The 21076-nt window shown below is 40.0% G+C and overlaps 1 protein-coding gene across 2 annotated transcripts in view; it reads right to left on the bottom strand.

Annotated features, from left to right (window-relative positions):
- The window catches only part of LOC137563631 (TBC1 domain family member 22A-like), a 403951-nt gene that overhangs the window by 129498 nt on the left and 253377 nt on the right, over window positions 1-21076 (bottom strand). For both annotated transcript variants that reach the window (XM_068276324.1, XM_068276325.1), the window contains exon 9: window positions 4924-5036. In XM_068276324.1, the coding sequence (XP_068132425.1) occupies window positions 4924-5036 (113 nt within the window). The remainder of the gene's footprint in view (window positions 1-4923; window positions 5037-21076) is intronic.

The following is a 21076-nucleotide window of genomic DNA, read 5'->3' as shown; positions in this document are numbered from 1 at the left end:
ATTGCATCTATTTTCCCCTCTAACCACCCCCTGAGACACCCTTCAATCACCTCCTGTCACCCCCTAGCACTCCTATCCATCAGATCAGACCAAATACAACCTGTCATCTAAGAGGCCACCCTGCTTATGACCGATTCCACAAAATTCGCCCCTCATAGACCACCTGTCATCAAAATTTGCAAATGCTTATACCCCTGAACAGTCATGTTGAGACATTTGGTTTCAAGACTACTCATGGTTTTGGGCCCGTAAAATGCCAGGGCAGTATAGGAACCCCACAAGTGACCCCATTTTAGAAAAAACACACCCCTAAGGTATTCTGCCCTGGCATTTTAGGGGCCCTAAACCGTGAGAAGTAGTCTAGAATCCAAATGCCTCAAAATGACCTGTGAATAGGACGTTAGGCCCCTTAGCGCACTTAGGTTGCAAAAAAGTGTCACACATGTGGTATCGCCGTACTCAGAAGAAGTAGTATAATGTGTTTTGGGGTGTATTTTTACACATACCCATGCTGGGTGGGAGAAATCTCTCTGTAACTGGACATTTGTGTGTAAAAAAAAAATCAAAAAATTGTAATTTACAGAGATATTTCTCCCACCCAGCATGGGTATGTGTAAAAATACACCACAAAACACATTATACTACTTCTCCTGAGTACGGCGGTACCACATGTGTGGCACTTTTTTGCACCCTAAGTGCGCTAAGGGGCCCAAAGTCCAATGAGTACCTTTAGGATTTCACAGGTCATTTTGCGACATTTGGTTTCAAGACTACTGCTCACAGTTTAGGGCCCCTAAAATGCCAGGGCAGTATAGGAACCCCACAAATGACCCCATTTTAGAAAGAAGACACCCAAAGGTATTCCGTTAGGAGTATGGTGAGTTCATAGAAGATTTTATTTTTTGTCACAAGTTAGCGGAAAATGACACTTTGTGAAAAAAAACAATAAAAATCAATTTCCGCTAACTTGTGACGAAAAATAAAATCTTCTATGAACTCACCATACTCCTAACGGAATACCTTGGGGTGTCTTCTTTCTAAAATGGGGTCATTTGTGGAGTTGCTATACTGCCCTGGCATTTTAGGGGCCCTAAACCGTGAGGAGTAGTCTTGAAACCAAATGTCTGAAAATGACCTGTGAAATCATAAAGGTACTCATTGGACTTTGGGCCCTTTTAGCGCAGTTAGGGTGCAAAAAGTGCCACACATGTGGTATTGCCGTACTCAGGAGAAGTAGTATAATGCGTTTTGGGGTGTATTTTTACACATACCCATGCTGGGTGAGAGAAATCTCTCTGTAAATGGACAATTGTGTGTAAAAAAAAAAAAAAAAAATCAAAAAATTGTCATTTACAGAGATATTTCTCCCACCCAGCATGGGTATGTGTAAAAATACACCTCAAAACACATTATACTACTTCTCCGGAGTACGGCAATACCACATGTGTGGCATTTTTTTGCAGCTTAACTGCGCTAAGGGGCCCAAAGTCCAATGAGCACCTTTAGGCTTTACAGGGGTGCTTACAATTTAGCACCCCCCAAAATGCCAGGACAGTAAACACACCCCACAAATGACCCCATTTTAGAAAGTAGACACTTCAAAGTATTCAGAGAGGGGCATGGTGAGTCCGTGGCAGATTTCATTTTTTTTTGTCACAAGTTAGCAGAAATGGAAACTTTTTTTTTTCTTTTTGTCTCAAAGTGTCATTTTCCGCTAACTTCTGACAAAAATAAAATCTTCTATGAACTCACCATGCCTCTCAGTGAATACTTTGGGATGGCTTCTTTTCAAAATGGGGTAATTTGGGGGGTATTTATACTATCCTGGAATGTTAGCACCTCATGAAACATGACAGGTGCTCAGAAAAGTCAGAGATGCTTCAAAATGGGAAAATTCACTTTTTGCACCATAGTTTGTAAACGCTATAACTTTTACCCAAACCAATAAATATACACTGAATTGTTGTTTTTTTTTCATCAAAGACCTGTAGCACAATACATTTGGACAAAAATGTATACAGAAATTTTACTTTATTTGAAAAATGTCAGCACAGAAAGTAAAAACATTTTTTTGACACAATTCATGTCTTTTTTGATGAATATAATAAAAACTAAAAATCACAGCAGCAATCAAATAGCACCAAAAGAAAGCTGTATTGGTGACAAGAAAAGGAGGGCAAATTAATTTAGATAGTAGGTTGTATGACCGAGCAAAAAACCGTGAAAGCTGCAGTGGTCTGAATAGAGAAAAAGGCTCTGGTCCTTAAGGGGTAGAAAGACTGTGGTCCTCAAGTGGTTAATATACAGGCATATACTTCATCACCTCAGCTAGTTGTGTCCTCAAAATAAACAAAGGTCTGCACTTCATACTTTAATGTCAACAACCAGTACCTGGAAATGTGTGGATGAGCAATTTGTCAGCCATATGATTTGTAAAAATGATGCTAAATTTACATGGATATTTATGGCTAATGCCTGGAAAAAGCTTGCATGCATTTTCCCTGACACTTATGTGAATGTCCATTTGCAATTCTGAGAATGTCTATTTGTGCTTCAATGTGAGCACCAGTAAATGTAAGGTTTGTACATATAATAGGCAATATCAGTGTTTTGTGCAATCTCATATACTTCCAAATGTGTATTGAAATGTTACCTCCCTTTTACTGGCCCCAGACACCCACAACTTTCATGGACATAAAGGCAAATTGATATAAATGGAAGATTCACACAACAGTTTTTTCAGGGATTAAAAATACAGGTGTTTGAACATTGTGAAGAAATAGAGGTAAACTAAGTCAGACTTAGAGGAAACCAGAGACAAATATTACTCAAAGTTTTATACATACCAGGGGCTTCCTCCAGCCCCATCTGCACAGATTGCTCCTACGCCGCCGTCCTCAGCCTTCTCCATCTTCTGCACCAGGTCCTGTAAGTTCGGCCAATCGTGGCCAGTCTGAGCATGGCGAAGTACTATTCTCCGCCGGAGAGAGCGCACTGCACATGCTCAGACTGGCCGCGACTGGACAAAGTTACGTGAGCCAGTACAGAAGCTGGAGAAGGCTGAGAAAGGCGGCGTAGGAGCGATCCATGCGGATGGGGCTGGAGGAAGCCCCAGGTATGTATAAAACTTTGAGTAATATTCGTCTCTGGTACACTTTAATATTAATATTAACTAGCTGACACATCTTTGCATTCCAGCAGTTCTGGAGATGTGTTAAGCTATCAGAGACAACAAAGAGATCATTTGCATATCAGCAGTGATGCATTGTGGGACACCTTAGGCCCGGTTCACATTAGCGGTGGCCGTCCGGAATCGCCGTGCCGGAGCCGGACCGCTTGCAGAACGGACGGAACGGACGCACGGCATGGCAATGAAAGCCTATGCGTCCGTTCACATGCGTCCGTTCTGCCGGACCGGAGCCGGACCGGATCCGGGCCGGATCCGGATCCGGACTCCGGCGTCCGTTCCAACATGCGCTATTTTTGGGTCCGGCTCCTCCGGCAGCCGTATCCGGGGCGGAGCCGGACTGCACCATCCGGCCAATACAAAGCAATGAGAACCGGAGAGCGCACAACACACTGGCTAAAAATCCGGATGTTCTACCCCACTTCCTATGCGGATTGTTGCGGCGATTTTGGATGGGGACACATGGGCAAGCATTTTGGAGTGGAGCAGCAGTGACTTTACACGAGCTGGAGATGTTGGCAGCATGTCGGAGGTGGAGGTGAGTGCTAAACAGCAGAGGGCCTGATTCCACAGGTCCCCCTTCTGCTGACCTCCCAGACCCCAACATTTTATTTGGTTTGTACTTAACTTTTGCCAAACGGATCCGGATCGCATCCTGATGAACACCTGATGCAACCTGACCGGATCCGGTCAGGTCATCCGGTCCGTTTGGCAGACAACCGCAAGTGTGAACCGGGCCTTAGAGCTCACGCCAACCTGAATTAACACAAATAACTTCTGTTTTGCATTGCATTTTAGTAAGGAGGCTTTTTGGTCTCTTACAGCCCGTTACACACTCCAAGGAGTTCCGATTCACCATGAGCTTGCTGGGCAATCTGTAAATCAGACTTCTAAATCAGAAAACTCCCTAGGATGTAGAGGTCATGGCCCTTTCAATTTCAACATACCAGAACATAACATCTGATCATGTGACTCATCTCAAAGCTACAGCAAACAGAGTGTCTTCCTTTTGACAGTGCACTGTGAGGTGTGCTGTACGATCTAAGAAGCACAGTTGGGGGCAAACATGTTTTACTATATTAGCAATCTGTAAGTAAGTAACAACCCCAAAGGCAACGGATTATTGGTAACATTTAACAACTACCCTTTAGTGCAAGGTTTTTCTGTTTGTTTTTTTGTTTTTTTCTTGTTTTGATTTCTTTTTCTTTTTTGCCCCCTCTTTAGATGCTTAACAGAACCAATTATTTTAATGCATTCAGTATTAAAAAAATGTAACCTGTTTATAGCCTGTAAAGATACAACATACACATACTCAGAAGCAGACACTTTATCATCCTTTGTGCTCTAAACTCAAAGACTGCTTTTCAGTGGAATCAGAAGAATCCTCTTGAGGGACAGATCTCAAAAACATGACCTCAAATTACGTACAAACTTCCAGCAATCTATCTGATACAGTGCTAGTGATTCTAGTCTTTACTAATATCATGAGACTGAAGACAGCATCCCCAGGGCCTGAACCCAAACCTTCAGTTACAAGAATGCTGCTAAGTGAACACATTTGTCATTTTATAAGCCAGCAGTAATAACAAAATGTAGACAGATTTCCTCAGTGGAGAAGACTTTTCCCCCATGTATTTATTTCTCGCGTTACACTTTTCCTCACTTAGGGCCCTAGCTCACACGTATGATATAAAATGCTTATACAGAATGCATAAAGACAGGGGGAATCAATTTACCTGAATGCCATCAAGCAGCTTGCTCATGCACCAGTAACTGTCAGCTTCAATGTTCCGCAGCACCTCTTCAGGCAGACTGGAAACATCAACATTTTCCACATCTTCTTCTTCAGCTAAAATGCACAGAAGAGGCAAGGTGGTGAGCAGAGTGCACATAAATTCATAAAATAGGCATGTGTATTGTCATTAAGCAGATCCTCCCAGCCACTGGCCATACACAGGGTGATCTCGCCGCAGCTACAGCAAAAGAAATACTGTCAATTGAAACTTCATAGAATTGACAGTATTTCCAGCAATTCATTTTTTTTCCTATTTATGTTTTTTATATATAGCGGTTGTTGTGGATTTTAAAATAAATTAAGTGCATATTACATTATGAAAACTTGCATTCAGCATTACATTAAGAAAAAAAATAATACTCCAGCTTCTTAAATAAAAACTTGTTGTTACTACACTGGACTGAATTACACTCCCCCCCCCCCTTTCGGAACCACTGACACAGCACCATGACCTATGTGCTATGTGCTAACTGGGGATATTAGATTATTGACTTTGGCCATTATTTTATTTCTGTAAGAGTGTTGATGGATATCTAGGCTGGAAGAATCTCAGTTTCCTGGTTTTAACCGGGATATGGATTTTGCTTGTTTTATGTTATTGTCCTGTACCAATAATACTTACTTACCAATGTACTTACCAATTTTCTTCTGATTTTTTTTAGCTATGCTATGAATTAGAAACACTATTATTTTACTATTTTGGACAGATACAATACTTAACTTTTCCAATTCATGTTTGCAATTGGCCACATCCCTCCCCAACATGCACTTTTTTTCTGCTGGGGAAGGGGAGGGTGAGGTGGTGCTTGCTGAGTGCTCTAGTTGGGTTTCTACCTCCTTGTCTGCGAGGTGGTGACCTGGCATCATTGGAGGGATTGGGGGGGACATCGCACCACTCATTGCACATGCACCCGTGTAATTACGCTATTACTTGGCAAAGAGTGGTGACAAAGGGGTTCAAAGTATCAGACTTTGTCCAACACGTTGATCTAAGCAGCCTGACACTGTGCCAGGCTAGATCGGACACCAAGGATGCCGTGTCATTGGTGGCAAGCCCCAATGAAATATTTATTTTACATGACGCAGCAGCGAATTTCGGCGGTGATCAAAGTGTTTACATAAATCTGAAGTTTTGAATCAGGATGATACCATTTATTGGCTAACTTAAAAGAATAAGCGTAAGAAAGCTTTCAGCTGTATAGCCTTCATCGGGCTTCAAAAACAAGGAACACCAAGAGCCCCAATAGTGTAATATGTGCTGGTAAATGGTTACTAGATAGAGTAAATATTAATACTCACAAACCAGGGTTACCATTAGGCAACCACTGTAAAGGCAGGTGGGGAGATTTTCCTGACCCCACTCAGGAATAAGAAGTCGCTCTCTGTAGATGAGAAAAAGGGGGTTCAACCCTCCACCCAGGGTGGACTCAATATTATGCAGGAGAACAGAGGCGCCAAAAGGATAAAAGGAAGCTAAATGAGCTTAAAAACCAAATTCTTGGTAAATAGAGGAGGTAGTGGTGGACTTACCTCCTCCAAGTAGACACACAACGACTGTAGTAAACACAGTCAATATATTTTATTTATGAACTCCAAATATGCAACGCGTTTCGCAGGTTTGATCCCGCTTCATCAGGCAATAACAACGGAGCAATAGCTGTAAACAGAGATAATTGGCTCATAACCCATGTGTAGTCATACAGTCATTAAATTGTATAAAAATAAAATATATATAAAAATTATAAATAAATATCAAACATCAGAGGTGAAATAGATATTAAAAAGTGGGGGTGATTGGGATAAAAACAGTGGAAAAGGTAATTGTGAGCAGTGATGAGCAAAACTGTTAATATTCGTTTCACATAAAATCTTGCAATAATAATGTTTAATTCAAAAAACAATTTTGGTGGAGAGGGGGGGGGGGAATAAATAAATAAATTCCCGTTAGATAAATAAATTCCCGTTCATCGGGCTTCAATCCTGTTTGCTCACAAGATGCCGCAATAGCCCAACGAAGGCTATACAGGTGAAAGCTTGCTCACTCTTATCCTTTTAAGTTAGCCAATAAATGGTATCATACGGATTCAAAACTTCTAACTTTTGTTGATGGCTAACACAGTACAATACCCTATTGCTACTTTAAATAAGTCTGACACTTTGATCTAAAGGGGCTGACGCCATGTTGGCACTAGATCTGGCAATAGCTCCCCGCGCGTCCAGGGCTGTAGAGTGGATACAAAAATCATCTGACTCCTCAGTTTACAAAACCACTGACTTAGACTCCACGTGCCCAAAACTGTTCAGTCTCCTCGACTCTGACTCCACAGCCCTGCTAGTGTCATCCATGTTTCCTGTGTTGGACTATGTCTGACCTTGGTACTGAACTGGAAAAATGCCAATGTCAGGCACAGTCCAACACAGGATTGGAAGGGTTTATAAGCCTATTTAATCCAAAAGAACACTGGGCATTTTTCCTCCACATGTATGATTAATAATTTAAAGGACAATTGAAGCAAGAGGTATATGGAGGATGCCATATTTATTTCCTTTTAAGCAATACCAGTTGCCTGGCTATCCTGCTGATCCTCTGCTTCTAATACTTTTAGCTACAGAGCCCAAACAAGCATGCAGCAGAGCAGGTGTTTGAAAATCTTTTGTCAAATTTGACAAGATTAGCTGCATGCATGTTTCTAGCGTGATTCAGACACTACTGCAGCCAAATAGACCAGCAGGGCAGTCAGGCAACTGGTATTGCTTAAATTGAAATAAATATGTATTTATAGTTCTATATAGTAATATATAGTTATAATAAGTGTTTTTGATACTGAAACCTGGGTGGTTACAGGTGCTCTTTAAATACCAGAATTACCACCCCCATTATTATATGATAAAGGATGAAATAATAATGATAAAAGTAACAATGAGATCTAGAATTCACATTTGCAGATACTGAGAAGGCTACCCAGCTACAAGTGACATTATTTGATTGGGCCGTAACCACGGCATCTGCTTGATGACAGTTTTACTTCCTGAACTAGAAAACAAAATCATGAGAATCCTCTCTTTTACTTGATCAAGAATTAGAGAGAATCTATTCTGTGTAAAAAGACAGCAACTGCATCAGTGTTTTACTGATTCCAATAGTTAATGCCTCTGTTCTTAGCAACAGCTGACCAAACACCCTGTAAAGAGCTAAGCAGAAGCAGTGACACCATCAATAGTGGCTACACATTTGTAAACAACCTTGAAAAATGAAGATATTACAGTATTGTGCTGCTGGAGCAGAATTCAGGGAGCAGAACTGGGGCACATTTGAACACCAGCCAGGTGGATGTCACCTAATAATAGGTATGCAAGCATTATGGAACACTTGCATTATACTTTCTCATATTCTTTAAACATATGATTTCAATAGAAATATGAAACAAAATGTCAGTGAAAAAATGTTTATTTTAGTTTATAACAACGAGGAAAAGCTTACAAAACTTTGTCTGTGTCTCTGTCCTTGTTTGTCCCCGTCTCACCCTTTCCCCTATTCAATGGCAATAGGAGCCACACCTTGATTGGCAGGATGGAAGTTTCTAGCACTGTGGCACTTATCTCAGGATAGATGTACAGTTACCAGCGTGGAGTTTAGCTGCTTAACAGCATAAGGCAGTGAGTACCAACTGTATATGCTAAGTAGGATTGGCAGCCAAGTATCATTCATTTCCACGAGTGCTATGTAGCATTGGGGGCCAAGTAGCATTAGCTTCCAATGGGAATTTCACTAATATTATAAATGCCAAAGTTTGGAAGTTTGGATGTTTGTTATTCAATCACGCAACAATGGCTGAACAGATTTGAATGAAATTTGGCACACACACTGCAGCCATTCTTACACTGTTTATGGTAGGGTTCTCAAACTTTGCACAATTGGTCACTGGGTGACTGGGATTAATAGTCAGAAAAGTGGGTGGAGTCTACAAAAGCCAATCAAAATTCACCTATTGTTTTTCAAGGGGAATATTTAATCACTGCCATTCTTGCACAAGCCTCAAACCTGGTACAGTTGGTCATTTGGTGACTGGGGTTCAAATTCAGAAAATGGGGTGGGGCCACAAACAGCCAATCCGATTTGTTTCATTTGAATGCAAATTATTGATGCAAAAGAACGCAAAGCTCACAAACTAGGTCATTGAGTAATTGTGTTTTAGGGTTAGAAAAAGTGGGTGGAGCCAACACCAGCCAAATACAGTACATACCCGGGCAACGCCGGGCCATCGGCTAGTGTGTCAATAACTATATGTTAAAGGCCACCTCCAGGCAGTGTCCATGTATGGGTAAATCAGTTTGTTTTTTTGTTTTTTTTTGCATACCTGTATAGAGTACCTATGCTGTACCACACTATTTCCAACCTTTTGACATGTTTTCCTTTCTAACATTTTTCTCATTTATCCTGTTATAAAGGCATTGTATCCTGTCATAAACAGCATTGGCATCAATAAATGCCTGATCTGAAAATTCTACACTCAAGAACTGTCAAAGACCTAGGTTATTGCCGATTTTCCAGTTTGGAACAGAGGTGTGATAGGCTGTTGGTATTAAAAAAAAAAAACACTCTAGCGAAAAAAGGTAAGCAGTTGAAATCTGGCAGAACCAACAAGTTTTGGACTAGTTCATCTCCTCATAGTGGATTCTCAGGGTTTTCTGTTTTCACAAGCATTTCTTGAACGGCAGTTTACCTGCCAAAATAGTAAGATACCAGCCAGCCTCCCTACTCACCTGCACACTATTTTGGCATATTGATTCAGCAACTGCCATTCAGGAAATGCTTTAGAACACTAAGAAAACTCTAAGAACTTACCCATGAGGAGATGGACTAGTACAACTGTTGGTTTTGTCAGAATGTAACGGCTTACTTTTTCGCTGGAGTAGTCCTTTAAAGAAAAGTGACTATACTGAATTGAGCATCTGAAGCACAAGTAAATATGTGATTTTCTATTTTATTAGTCATGTACTTGATGTGAGCTCAATTAACAGCTGTGCACAGCAATCTCTTCATTTTTCTCCACTTGATCACCATGCACAATTATTAGTTTGAAGCATGTACTGTACCCACCTTCATTACTATTTTATTGTTTCTGCGAACTAGCACTTCCAATAGTTTTAAGTTTTTATTTACAGTTTCTATTAAAAAAAAAAAAAAAAAACCTTCACCTAGTGGCCGCCCGAGTGGCGCTGGGCTAAACTCCTCACTTGTTCTTGCAGTGATTTGTTTAGCAGCACCTTAACCTAGTGAGTATACCACCACACACTATTATACACATACTTACTATGCTATATCAGCTCTTAGTTGTAACTGTTTTGATCCTGGAGGGTTTCTCCAATTTAGTAATAAATCATTTAGTGCATCTGATTTCATGGCAACAGGTAGCATGGGACTGATGAGTAAAAAGAACACTAAATAATTAATTTATGAGAAGTTTTGTGAATAGGGCCCAAAATAGGTGATGCTTTTAACTAGCCATCTCAACTGGTCCTAAAGAGTTGGAAATAAAATTGCACAGAAGGTATGAGTGCTTGCAAATAACACAAACACTGCTGAGCTCAGGCATCTTACTGACAGCTCAAAGCCTTTCCAGTACTTCATTCTTACTGCTGGTTAGGATGCAGCCACTCAGCTGCTTTCACATGCTGTCAGTGCCTGCTTACTGTAGTGGTGCCCACCAACACCTCTCCAAGTTTAGTGGTCCACTGCACTAACTTCTGTGTTCTGAATATAAACGCACATAGCATATAAATCACAAAGATGTGGAACACCTCTGTGCAGTAGGGATGTGGGATGAGGTGATCATCACAAGTCAATACCCTGTGGATCTAATTGCCTCAAATCTTTACAGAAAAGGGACTGCTTTTGTCATAGTGCATGCAGATGTTGGGGTATAAGTCATCCTTGTTCCACCAGTCATAGTCAGCTTACAGGCAAAACGATGTTCCATCACAATAAGGCACTAATCTACCTATGGTCAGCTCAGCGTGTCTGTGTGCACACAGAAATAAACAAATTGAAGCGTAACCCTCCCCCCCATAAAATCACTGCATTATTATTATGTTTATTATTATTGATTTATAAAGTGCCAACATATTCCGTGGTGCTGTACTAAGTAAGAAACAAACATGGGGTACATAATAATACAGACAATGGTGTAAACCAATATACAAAATACATAAATTGGTGACAAAATACAAAAAACGATACAATATGCAGAATAGAAGATACAGAATTGGTAAGGACCATGATAAAAGTAACAGGATGAATAAAATGTATAATGATTTCCAAGACACAAAAGGGGGAGAGAGCCCTGCCCTTGCGAGCTTACAACCTATAGGAATGAGGGGAAACAAGAGGTGGGGTAGTATACAATAAACATATAAAGGCAGTGTGTTTTATGCTAGGTACACACCATACAATTTTCTGGCAGATTTACCTGCCAGATCGATTATTTCCAACACGCCCGATCCGAATTTGGATTGATTTTTCGATCGTTTAATATTTTTTCTATTTTTTTTTCAATTTTCATAGAACTGAACAAAAATCGATCAAAAAACATTAGAAAAAAACTATTTAAAAATTATCGAAATTCAGATCGGACATGTCAGAAATAATCGATCTGGCAGGTAAATCTGCCAGAAAATTACATGGTGTGTACCTAGCATAAGGATATCTAGTAGGAGTGCAATTTGGCCTTAGGACAAAGGGGAAGTGTCCTAAGGAAGAGCATATGCTTGTCGGAACAAGTGAGTTTTTTAGAGAGCGTTTAACGGTAACAAGGGTTGGCGAGTGACGGATGTGTTGTGGGAGGGCATTCCAGAGGAGAGCATTAAAATATATATTATATGTAATACAATCTCCGGCAAATGGAATATCTAATAAAGACAAATCTATTTGCTAATAGTGTATTGCAGCTGCGTTTTAGTCATACTGTGTTAAATAAAAGGAACTTGCTTTTATCTTATCAGAGTAGGCTTTTGAATGCTTATAGTTAATAGGGAAACAACAATATAGCTATTTTCCCAACTACACGCACAAACACACATGCTACTTTAAGTGCCATTTGCTTAAAAAGAACAAAATGTGTAAGTGTGCTATTTTGAGAGGCTATAGAAAAAATATATCACAGTATTAATATCCTTTTACATTTGTAAGTGTGCCCACTGGCATAGACATACAAAAGCTGAAGCAATCTATGAAGAGCTGCTGAGCAGAAGACGTTTGATGGTCAGATGTCCAGATGTCCAAAAGCACTCATCTGTGTTGCCAGCATTTTTTAAACAGATCCACAATGAATCAGATATGTATCTCTTTTCAGATGACTGCTTTTGAAACATTGTAAACTAGGTCAGCATCAAAGAAAGAATGCTTTCCTGAAGTGTTTTGCCTTTTATGTTTTCTTTTATCTGCTAGCATCTTCAAAGTAACTGGGCAATGCACAAACGACTAAAAGAAAATGGACTGCTGCAAATAAGTTCCATTATACAAAGCCTGAGCAGCCATTCTCTGCTGCCATCAACACATAATATAAAATATAATTATAGGTATTTCTAGCATATAATACTAAATTGTGTGAGTGAGCTATGGTAAATCAGACCTACGTTAAGCAGTGATGGTGACGATATATACAATAGTTCCTGGTTACTAAGACAGGCACTCACAACAATACTGGGGTGACCAGATGGCAACTAAAGACTTTGCTAATGGATCATGTTATGGTATATAACCTTTATTATAAAGGTAATTGGCATAGTAATTATTGTGAATATAGTACTGGCAGTTGTCTTTAGTATTTCTATATAACTCATCATGAAAATATAAATATTAAAAAAAAAAAAAAAAAGCTTGACCACTGAAAACAGTAGATTCCTCAAGTACAGGACCCAGGAATGCAGGAACCAGACACAACAATGTAGAAAAATGGATCTACACTGCTAGAGGAAAGATAGCTTAAACTACAGTCTTTATTAACCCTTAAGACTACCAGCTATGGAGCTTTTTTGTAAAATAGTTACATGCCAGCACCAGCTGTGTTTGAATTGTGTTTATTAAATGTTTTGCCCAAATTTACAAGTCCACATTAGTCACTAAGCTTGTCATTAAGGTGCAAATACATTTTAGAATATTTAGAATCATGCTAATTATTATGATACAGAATTATGCCACTTATTATGAAAACCTATAGTAACATGGACTAATCAAATTGTGCAGTTAAAACATAGATTTTGCAGTAACATTTACATAAACATGCATCGACTTACAATTATTTGTATATTTTAAGCAAAGGACAAAGTTGTCACTAAGCCAAAACCTTGTACTGAATCTAGGGACATAAAATGCATATAGAGGTCTGCTGCAGGCATAAGTAGTTTTTTTCTAAAATGCCTTTGTCTGCAGTGCTTCGATGCAAAAACACAGAACACCTATAGATGCACGTGGCAGCCTAGGGGTTAAAGCATTGGGCAAAAGAACTGCTCAAATGTTTCGGGCAGCACTAAGGCTAGGCGCACACTTAGCAGAGTTTTATGCGTCTAGGAGTTCAGCAGTGCACACCAGAAAAACGCATGCAATTCTGCTAAGTGTGCCCCCAGCCTTAGCCACAGACTCATGCTGCGGGCCCAGCTATGTAGTCTACACAGCTGGGTAAAGTAAGCATGGTTATGCCTACAAACAAACCATGTGATCACTTGTGTGAAAAAACAGCTTTAAACTTTTCAATGCACATTGTATTTGTTTTAATATGCAGTGTAAAAAAATAAATACAACAATGAGACATTTTCATATTAAACAATTTCTGCTTGATTAGCTATTACTGGTTGTCTGCCTCCAGAAACCAAGGAGGGTTTATCTGTTCGCTGAAGCTAGGATTCTGTCTAATTGCACTTCTGTGCAAGCTACCACTGCATTTGAATAATTAGCCCAACTTATTTGAATGCCCCCAAGTAGGAAGTCTCAAAGAGGAACTGTATTGTATATAAATTAATGAATACAATTCCTTATATTTACAATATTCATGTATAAATGATTTAGTCAATGTGTGTCCATTGTAAAATCATACCTCACCCCAATTGACAGTCTTAAATTTATCAGAGATGCTGACATCTTGCTGACAAGGCTATTGCCTGTGGAATTTTCTTTTCTTCTCTGTGATGTTAGCATAAATATCACATGATCTCCCAGAATGCTCAGAGGCAGAAGGCTTCATGACATCATAGCACAGACAATAGATCACTGCTAGAGTACATACATATACAGCAATGTATAAATATAAGTAGTGTTTCTGATGCTGCAACCAGGATAATTAAGGAAAAAATGGGTATCCCAAATAATCTATTGTTTTAATATACCTCATTACGGTTCCTGTTTAAATCCACACTGCTGCCAAACAAAATGCATTATCTTAGTATAGAATTGCTTCTAAGAATCAGGAAACAACGGGCACATCATTTAAGTTTAAAATCAGGTTCTCCTACACGCTCACACAGGACCAACTAATGGCATCACAAAACAATAGCTCTAAAACAATTAATTAATTTACTTCATTTAAGTGACCCCCTGGACATTCGACACCAGACGTCTCCAATACACTTTAAAAGGACTCAGAGCTGTAACATTAAAAAGATTTTATACATACCTGGGGCTTCCTCCAGCTCCATCCACTCGGATCGTTCCTACATCGCCATCCTCTGCTGCCTGCAGCTACGAGAACCGAGTCCCGTCACTGACATCAGTCGTGGCCAGCTACGCAGGAGCAGTGCGCCCTCTACATATCTCTCCAGCAGCCGCTGGAGAGATAAGCAAATAGCGCACTTCTCTTACGTTTGACTGGCTCCGACTGACGGAAGTGTAGGGACCCGCTTTACGAAGCTGCAGGCAGCAGAGGACGGCGATGTGGGAGTGATAAAATCTTGTTCATGTTTCAGCTCTGGTACACTTTAAAGTGTTAATGCAGACATCCTTCATTCCACATGCTTCAGGGCAGGAAACCCGTGATTATGTATTATAAAGACCAACCCCATAGTCCAACTTTGAAATGTAATATAACCAAAACACCTACAAAGTCTAACTAGTGTAGACTAGTGGAGCGTACTGGTTATATCATTTCAGTGCTAATTAACTACGGCAATATGAAATAATTCAAATTCTCAACTGAAAGAGAAATTCCATCTACAGGAAGGAGAATATGAGGAAACCTTGTTTTTATTGGGGAAAAAAATAAAAAAGGTAAATGAAGGCAAGAGACTGAGGGAAACTTTAAGACTACCGTCTCCCCCCCACACACACACACCCCACCGCCATTCCTTCAGATTGTAAGGTCACAAGGCCAGGCTCTCGCCCTTTTGTGTCTTGGAATTTGTTATTCATGTTGTGTAAGGAATGTGTTATATATTCATCCTGTTACATTTGTTAGTGTAATTACCAGTTATCTATTTAGTGCCAGTGTCCATATTTGATGTATATCATTGTCTGTATCATCATGTACCCCATGTTTGTTTCCTAATTTGTAAAGCACCACTGTATATGTTGGCGCTTTATAAATCAATAACAGTAAGACCAGTAGGCAGCAACCAAAACAGTTGTTCTTATTTCAGCATGGTCTATAATGCAAATACACTGGCCCCCATTTAAACAACCTTTCTCCTGAGTTTTCTAACAAAAGTTGTTTATATAATTCATCAATATCTTTAAGATGCCAGCAGTCAAAAAATAATAATAATAAAAAAAAAAATAATGCTCAAAATATGTTTGATATTTCTCCTTTACCAACTTTATAGTGTCTTTTCAATTGACAGGTGCTAAATAATGTAGAAACAATAAAAAATAATCTCCTGAGAGAAAACTCAGGATGAAAGATTGAACAGAGCAATTATGTCTCAATATAAATCTGCATCAGTCAGCAACCAGGGCAAGTTCATACCAGAAATGTTTCTATCTAGGTGCATTTAGATTAACTGCTACTGAGCAAAGGAGTGAGCAAAAGCAGGGCAGCACACCAAAATACAGCTTGCACACAAGACACATAGTGCCCCAAGAGAAATGAATCTTGTTCTTGTACCAGTGGCATAGCTAAGGAGCAATCAGTCCCAGTGCAAGACTTACATTGCTCCCTCCCCCCCCCCCAAGCACTCTATACATAACAATTGATACACCGCACCATATCCTGCAAAGGACAACCACAGTGTCAGAGGTGCAAAAAGGTGATGGGGAACAGTTTATTAATTATTACTACTATTCAAAGCATCTGTACAAGTGATTATTACCAGCACAGGACCAATAAAGTACTAATACTGTGGCTGAGGAAGGGCCCCTTGGGGCCCCTCTTTCCCAAGGGCCCCAATGCGGTGGCTACCTCTGCAACCTCTATTGCTATGCCACTGTCTTGTACCTGCATGCATATTTGCACCAATGGAAGAAAGCAGGATAACACAGCTAGTGTGAATGAGCACTAAAGGTGTAATCAGTGTTGTCCCCAGAATTGTTTTCCAGCCGGGTAGCATGAAAAAGTGGCCAGGGAGAAGGGGAGGTACATGACGGGGGAATGCAGGGATGGTGCATCTCTGTGCAATACTGCTTAGAGCATAGAAAGAGGATGAAAAAATGAGCTGATGACAGCCGGGTGCTCACCAAAATTAGCCAAGTGGAGCAATCAGCTAAAAGAGCCTGGGGAGACCACTGTGATGTTTAGGGCATCCTCTTGTTGTACAAATTTAAGGAAAGCTGCTGTTTGCATTTGCAAGAGATATGGGGATTTGGTACTGTATACACAAATAAAGAATAACACACTTACTGCTGCTTTAAAAAGTAGACAAACTGCTAAATTAAAGGAAATATATGAATAAATGTTTTATCTTTCCACATTTGGGATGTTTAAACAGACTATCTTCAATTTTAACAAGGCCACGCAATTTCTTCCTGAATAATTTGTGTTTGTCTTATGTAGGCTTTTGTGTGTATGAACGTTGCGAGTCACTGTTTATTTATTATTATTTTTTTTGAAATTCTGAAACAAAACTTCAAAATCAAGGGAGAAATAGAATGTTCTTTTAAACCACACAAATCCTCTTTTCCAAATCAATTTTATTTTTCAGGCAAGGTTTATTTGCTACAATCTCCTGGAAAACATTGCATCACGTTATCTATATAAGCATATAAGACAGGGAAATAGAAGCCTCAAGGAAAGAAGCAGAAAAGTTTTGATGTCTAGTAAGCAACATAACATCATCACTGACTGAATGCTGCAAGCAATGCCATCAGTATACGGATGACACAAATCCATTCTTTGGGGGAAACAACATTTGGTATCACTATAGAGTGCAGCAACAGAAGGGGGGGGGGGGGGGGGGTTATGCATTTGCTTATTTTTATACAGACCATAGGGCTTGCAGATTAGCTTGCGCATGATCAGAAGTAGAATAAATCTGCAAACTAATCTGAGAACCACTGAATCTTGGAGAAACTTCCCGTCCCTCTCTCCTTGCAGCAGTTCTGGCTTAATTAGGCTGCTAAGATGAAGAGGTTGGGGAACTGTGAATCACTAAGAATCCATACATAACACAAATGCACAACACATCATTGATAAAGTCATGCATTTTTATTGCCTTTTTAATCTGTTTTCTATGCATTGGGGTTTTCTTGAGTAGTGGGTCATACAGTAGCATAAATAGATATACGTCGCCTGTCATTTGGGCGCAGGGTGACCTGAATGACGGCTCACCCTGCTGCCGCACAACTCCCGGTCGCCTTTAATTACTATTGCCCCTCTGAGTCATAGCAACTTGGAGGAAGAAGCAATTCGGGTCTGGTGAACTAAATTACACTGAAGCGTGGCTATAGGCACAACAACATTAAGTCTATGGAGGCGCCCAGGTCAGGCGCAGCGCGGGTTAGAGTGTGCGCCAAAATGACCTGCTTCATATACATTAATCTAATGGTGCCGGTACATGGTACAATACAAACTTTAGTTTTTACCGTTTAATCGACCAAAGCGATCAAATCGAAAATAATCTTTTTTTTGATCAAGAAAAGGGAACGATTATCCCTTTTTTTCAATAAAAATCCAATCGAAAATGTTGGAAAAATCTTCATATTCGATCTAACAGAATAATCAAACGAAAATTATCTAATCAAATTTTTTTTTTCAATTGTACCATGTATGGGCACCATTAATGTAACTGTTTTTCCCAATGGGAAAATGCATGTGTCTTGTACTCTGCAATGTGCATGCCAACAAGTGTGACATGAAGGGCACTCCTTTCAGCCCAACGTTTTGGTCTGGCATCAGGCAGGTACAGATAAGAGAACATTTCATAAACTGTGGTTGTGACTTAATGCATCCCTTGTATAGCTCTTCAGCTTATACAAGTATCTAATAGCTCCCCTGCTTAAACTAGTCTAGTCCTAACAGAGTCCTGTTGATTATTTTAAAAAGAAAGAAAGGCATTTTTACCAGCATGAAGATACAGGGCGCCCATATGCAATTCACTTTTTCACCTGAGTTTTCTCCTAGGTGATGCTTTCACAACTTGTAATTAAATGCCTTTTAAACTGCCATTAAGCAAACAAATACTCAAAATAATTTGTACGGTGTGGTTTCACATACTTTTTGGTACTTTTTCAATCGCAAAGTGCTAAAAAGATGTTTTAAATCACAGATGGAAAATTATCTCCCAGGAGAAAACTCGGGAGAAAAAGTGAATTGTATATGGGCCCGGGAATCCAGAGTATAGTGTGATGCATGCCACAGCTGACACTTTTTGCCAGCATTCACAAACAAAAATTGCACTGTTAATGGGTGCCTTACCACTGACCTAAGACTGTAAATGGCAATTTGAAAATAACTAAAAACAAATGCTCTGGTCAAAATAGCAGTGCACGCCTAATTTTACCTGTGTTTTAAAATAAACAAAATTGCCACATTTATTCTTATTAGAAAATAACTCATTACTAGCCTGTGAACCCTGAGTAGTGCTTGAAGAAATGCATTGATACAGGGATGGAATATGAAGCCAGGGAGAGAAAAGGAAGAACTTACAAAGCAGTGGGTGAACCTCAGAAGAAAAATATCAAAACCAGGAAAAAATGTAACCAGTTTATCAGCATAAAAGCAAAGACAACATATTACACTGTGCATAGTGGAGTCAGATCCCCACTTAAGGACCAGGGGTGTTTTGTCTGATCTGCGCTGCGTGGGCTCTCCAGCCCGCAGCGCAGATCGTATGCAAGGCATGGCGATCAGACCTGCTGGGGGGGGGGGTCTGATCGCTGCTGGCTGTATTTGCTTAGCGGGGGGGGCTCTTCAAAGCCTCCCTCCGCAGCGTTTTCCGCCCTCTCACCTGTTTCCTCCCTCTCCCTCATTCAATGGGCTGCGCAGGACGGATATCCGTCCTGTGCAGCCTAGGATAGATGCCGGCCTATCAGTATGCGGCGATACCCAGCCAATCAGAGGCCGGGGATCGCCGATCTGCCTTACGGCGCTGCTGCACCGCAGCGCCGTATTGATGTAAACAGCGGGGATTTCTTCCCCGCGTGTTTACATTACACGTGCAAGCCGTGATCAGCTGCTCGCACACTGTTCACGGAGACACCCTCGAACGAGCGGACGTTTCCATGGAAATCCACTTAAGACCTGCCGACGCCTATCGGCGTTAGGCGGTCGTTAAGTGGATACCCGAAATGAAATGTGACATGATGAGATAGACATGGGTATGTACAGTGCCTAGCACACAAATAACTAGGCTGTGTTCCTTTTTTTTTCTCTGCCTGAAAGAGTTAAATATCAGGTATGTAAGTGGCTGACTCAGACAGGAAGTGACTACAGTGTGACCCTCAATGATAAGAAATTCCCCTTTTTATCAATTTCTTGCTCTCAGAAGCCATTTTCTGCTAGGAAAGTGTTTTATAGTTGGAATTTCTTATCAGTGAGGGTCACACTGTAATCACTTCCTGTCTGAGGCAGGACTGACTCAGCCACTTACATACCTGATATTTAACTCTTTCAGGCAGAGAAAACAAAGAAACACGGCATAGTTATTTGTGTGCTAGGCACTGTACATACACATGTCTATCTCATCATGTCACATGTCACATCGGGTATTCTTAAAAGGGGGGTGGGACCCAGACCTAAATGTTATTGCTTTCTTGATTAGAGTGTCGTTTTAAGCTATTTTAACCACATTATGGCACAAAGGTGCAGACATCTTCAACCAACACAAGAAACATTTTTTATAACCCACCTCCCATTTTTTTGTTCTTTCATACTAGAATACAGTTTCTTCAGCTGTAAACAAGACTTAAATTATTACCCATAACACTTATTGACATTCACTACACTATTTTGCTGTCTGGTCGCCAAAGCATAAATTCTTACTTTATAGTTGAGCACATCGACTTCCTATAGTGAGAGGCAATGATGAATTGCTGTGACAAGAAAGTTGGCACACATCTGTGGATACTTCAGAAAAGTCTTTAAAGGAAAACTACATCTAAAGCATAAATAGCCGCAACAAGAAGGACACCTTTCATACTCCTCACATATGACAATGCTTGAAAGTTGTGAAGCTGAACCTGATGGACATAACTATTTTGTAAATATATGTAACGCTGTAGGTTCCATAAACTGAATACAATGTAAGCTTTTATTTTCCTGGTGATTGCAAAACATCCTTATGCATAACAAGAGGGATAATCATCTTCTCAAAAATGAAGTCATGGAGACCAAGAGCTAAAATGGTGAAGTATCTCAAACAAAAAGAATACATTAATCAAGACAGGTAATCACATACATAGGTCACCTGCAAGGAATCCATTCTCAGCGCTGCGTAATATGTTGGCGCTTTATAAATACAATAAATAATAATAATAATAATTAAGCCCAACCCCACTTGGGTCTGCAAGACCCTCAGGGACTGTTGCGCTCCCAAGTAGGAATAGATGAAAAAACCTAACCTCTGCATCAAAACTGGGATAATAAGAATACTGAGGAGGCTACAAAAACTTAAAAAAAAAAAGGATTAATGAAGAGGAAAGCGGTAGACACCAATGATGGCATACTATAAGCAGG

The sequence above is a fragment of the Hyperolius riggenbachi genome, chromosome 3 (assembly GCF_040937935.1).
Source record: "Hyperolius riggenbachi isolate aHypRig1 chromosome 3, aHypRig1.pri, whole genome shotgun sequence".
Taxonomy (NCBI): Eukaryota; Metazoa; Chordata; class Amphibia; order Anura; family Hyperoliidae; genus Hyperolius; species Hyperolius riggenbachi.
The sequence above is the reverse complement of the archived record's forward strand: the minus strand, read 5'-3'. Positions and strand labels throughout refer to the sequence as shown.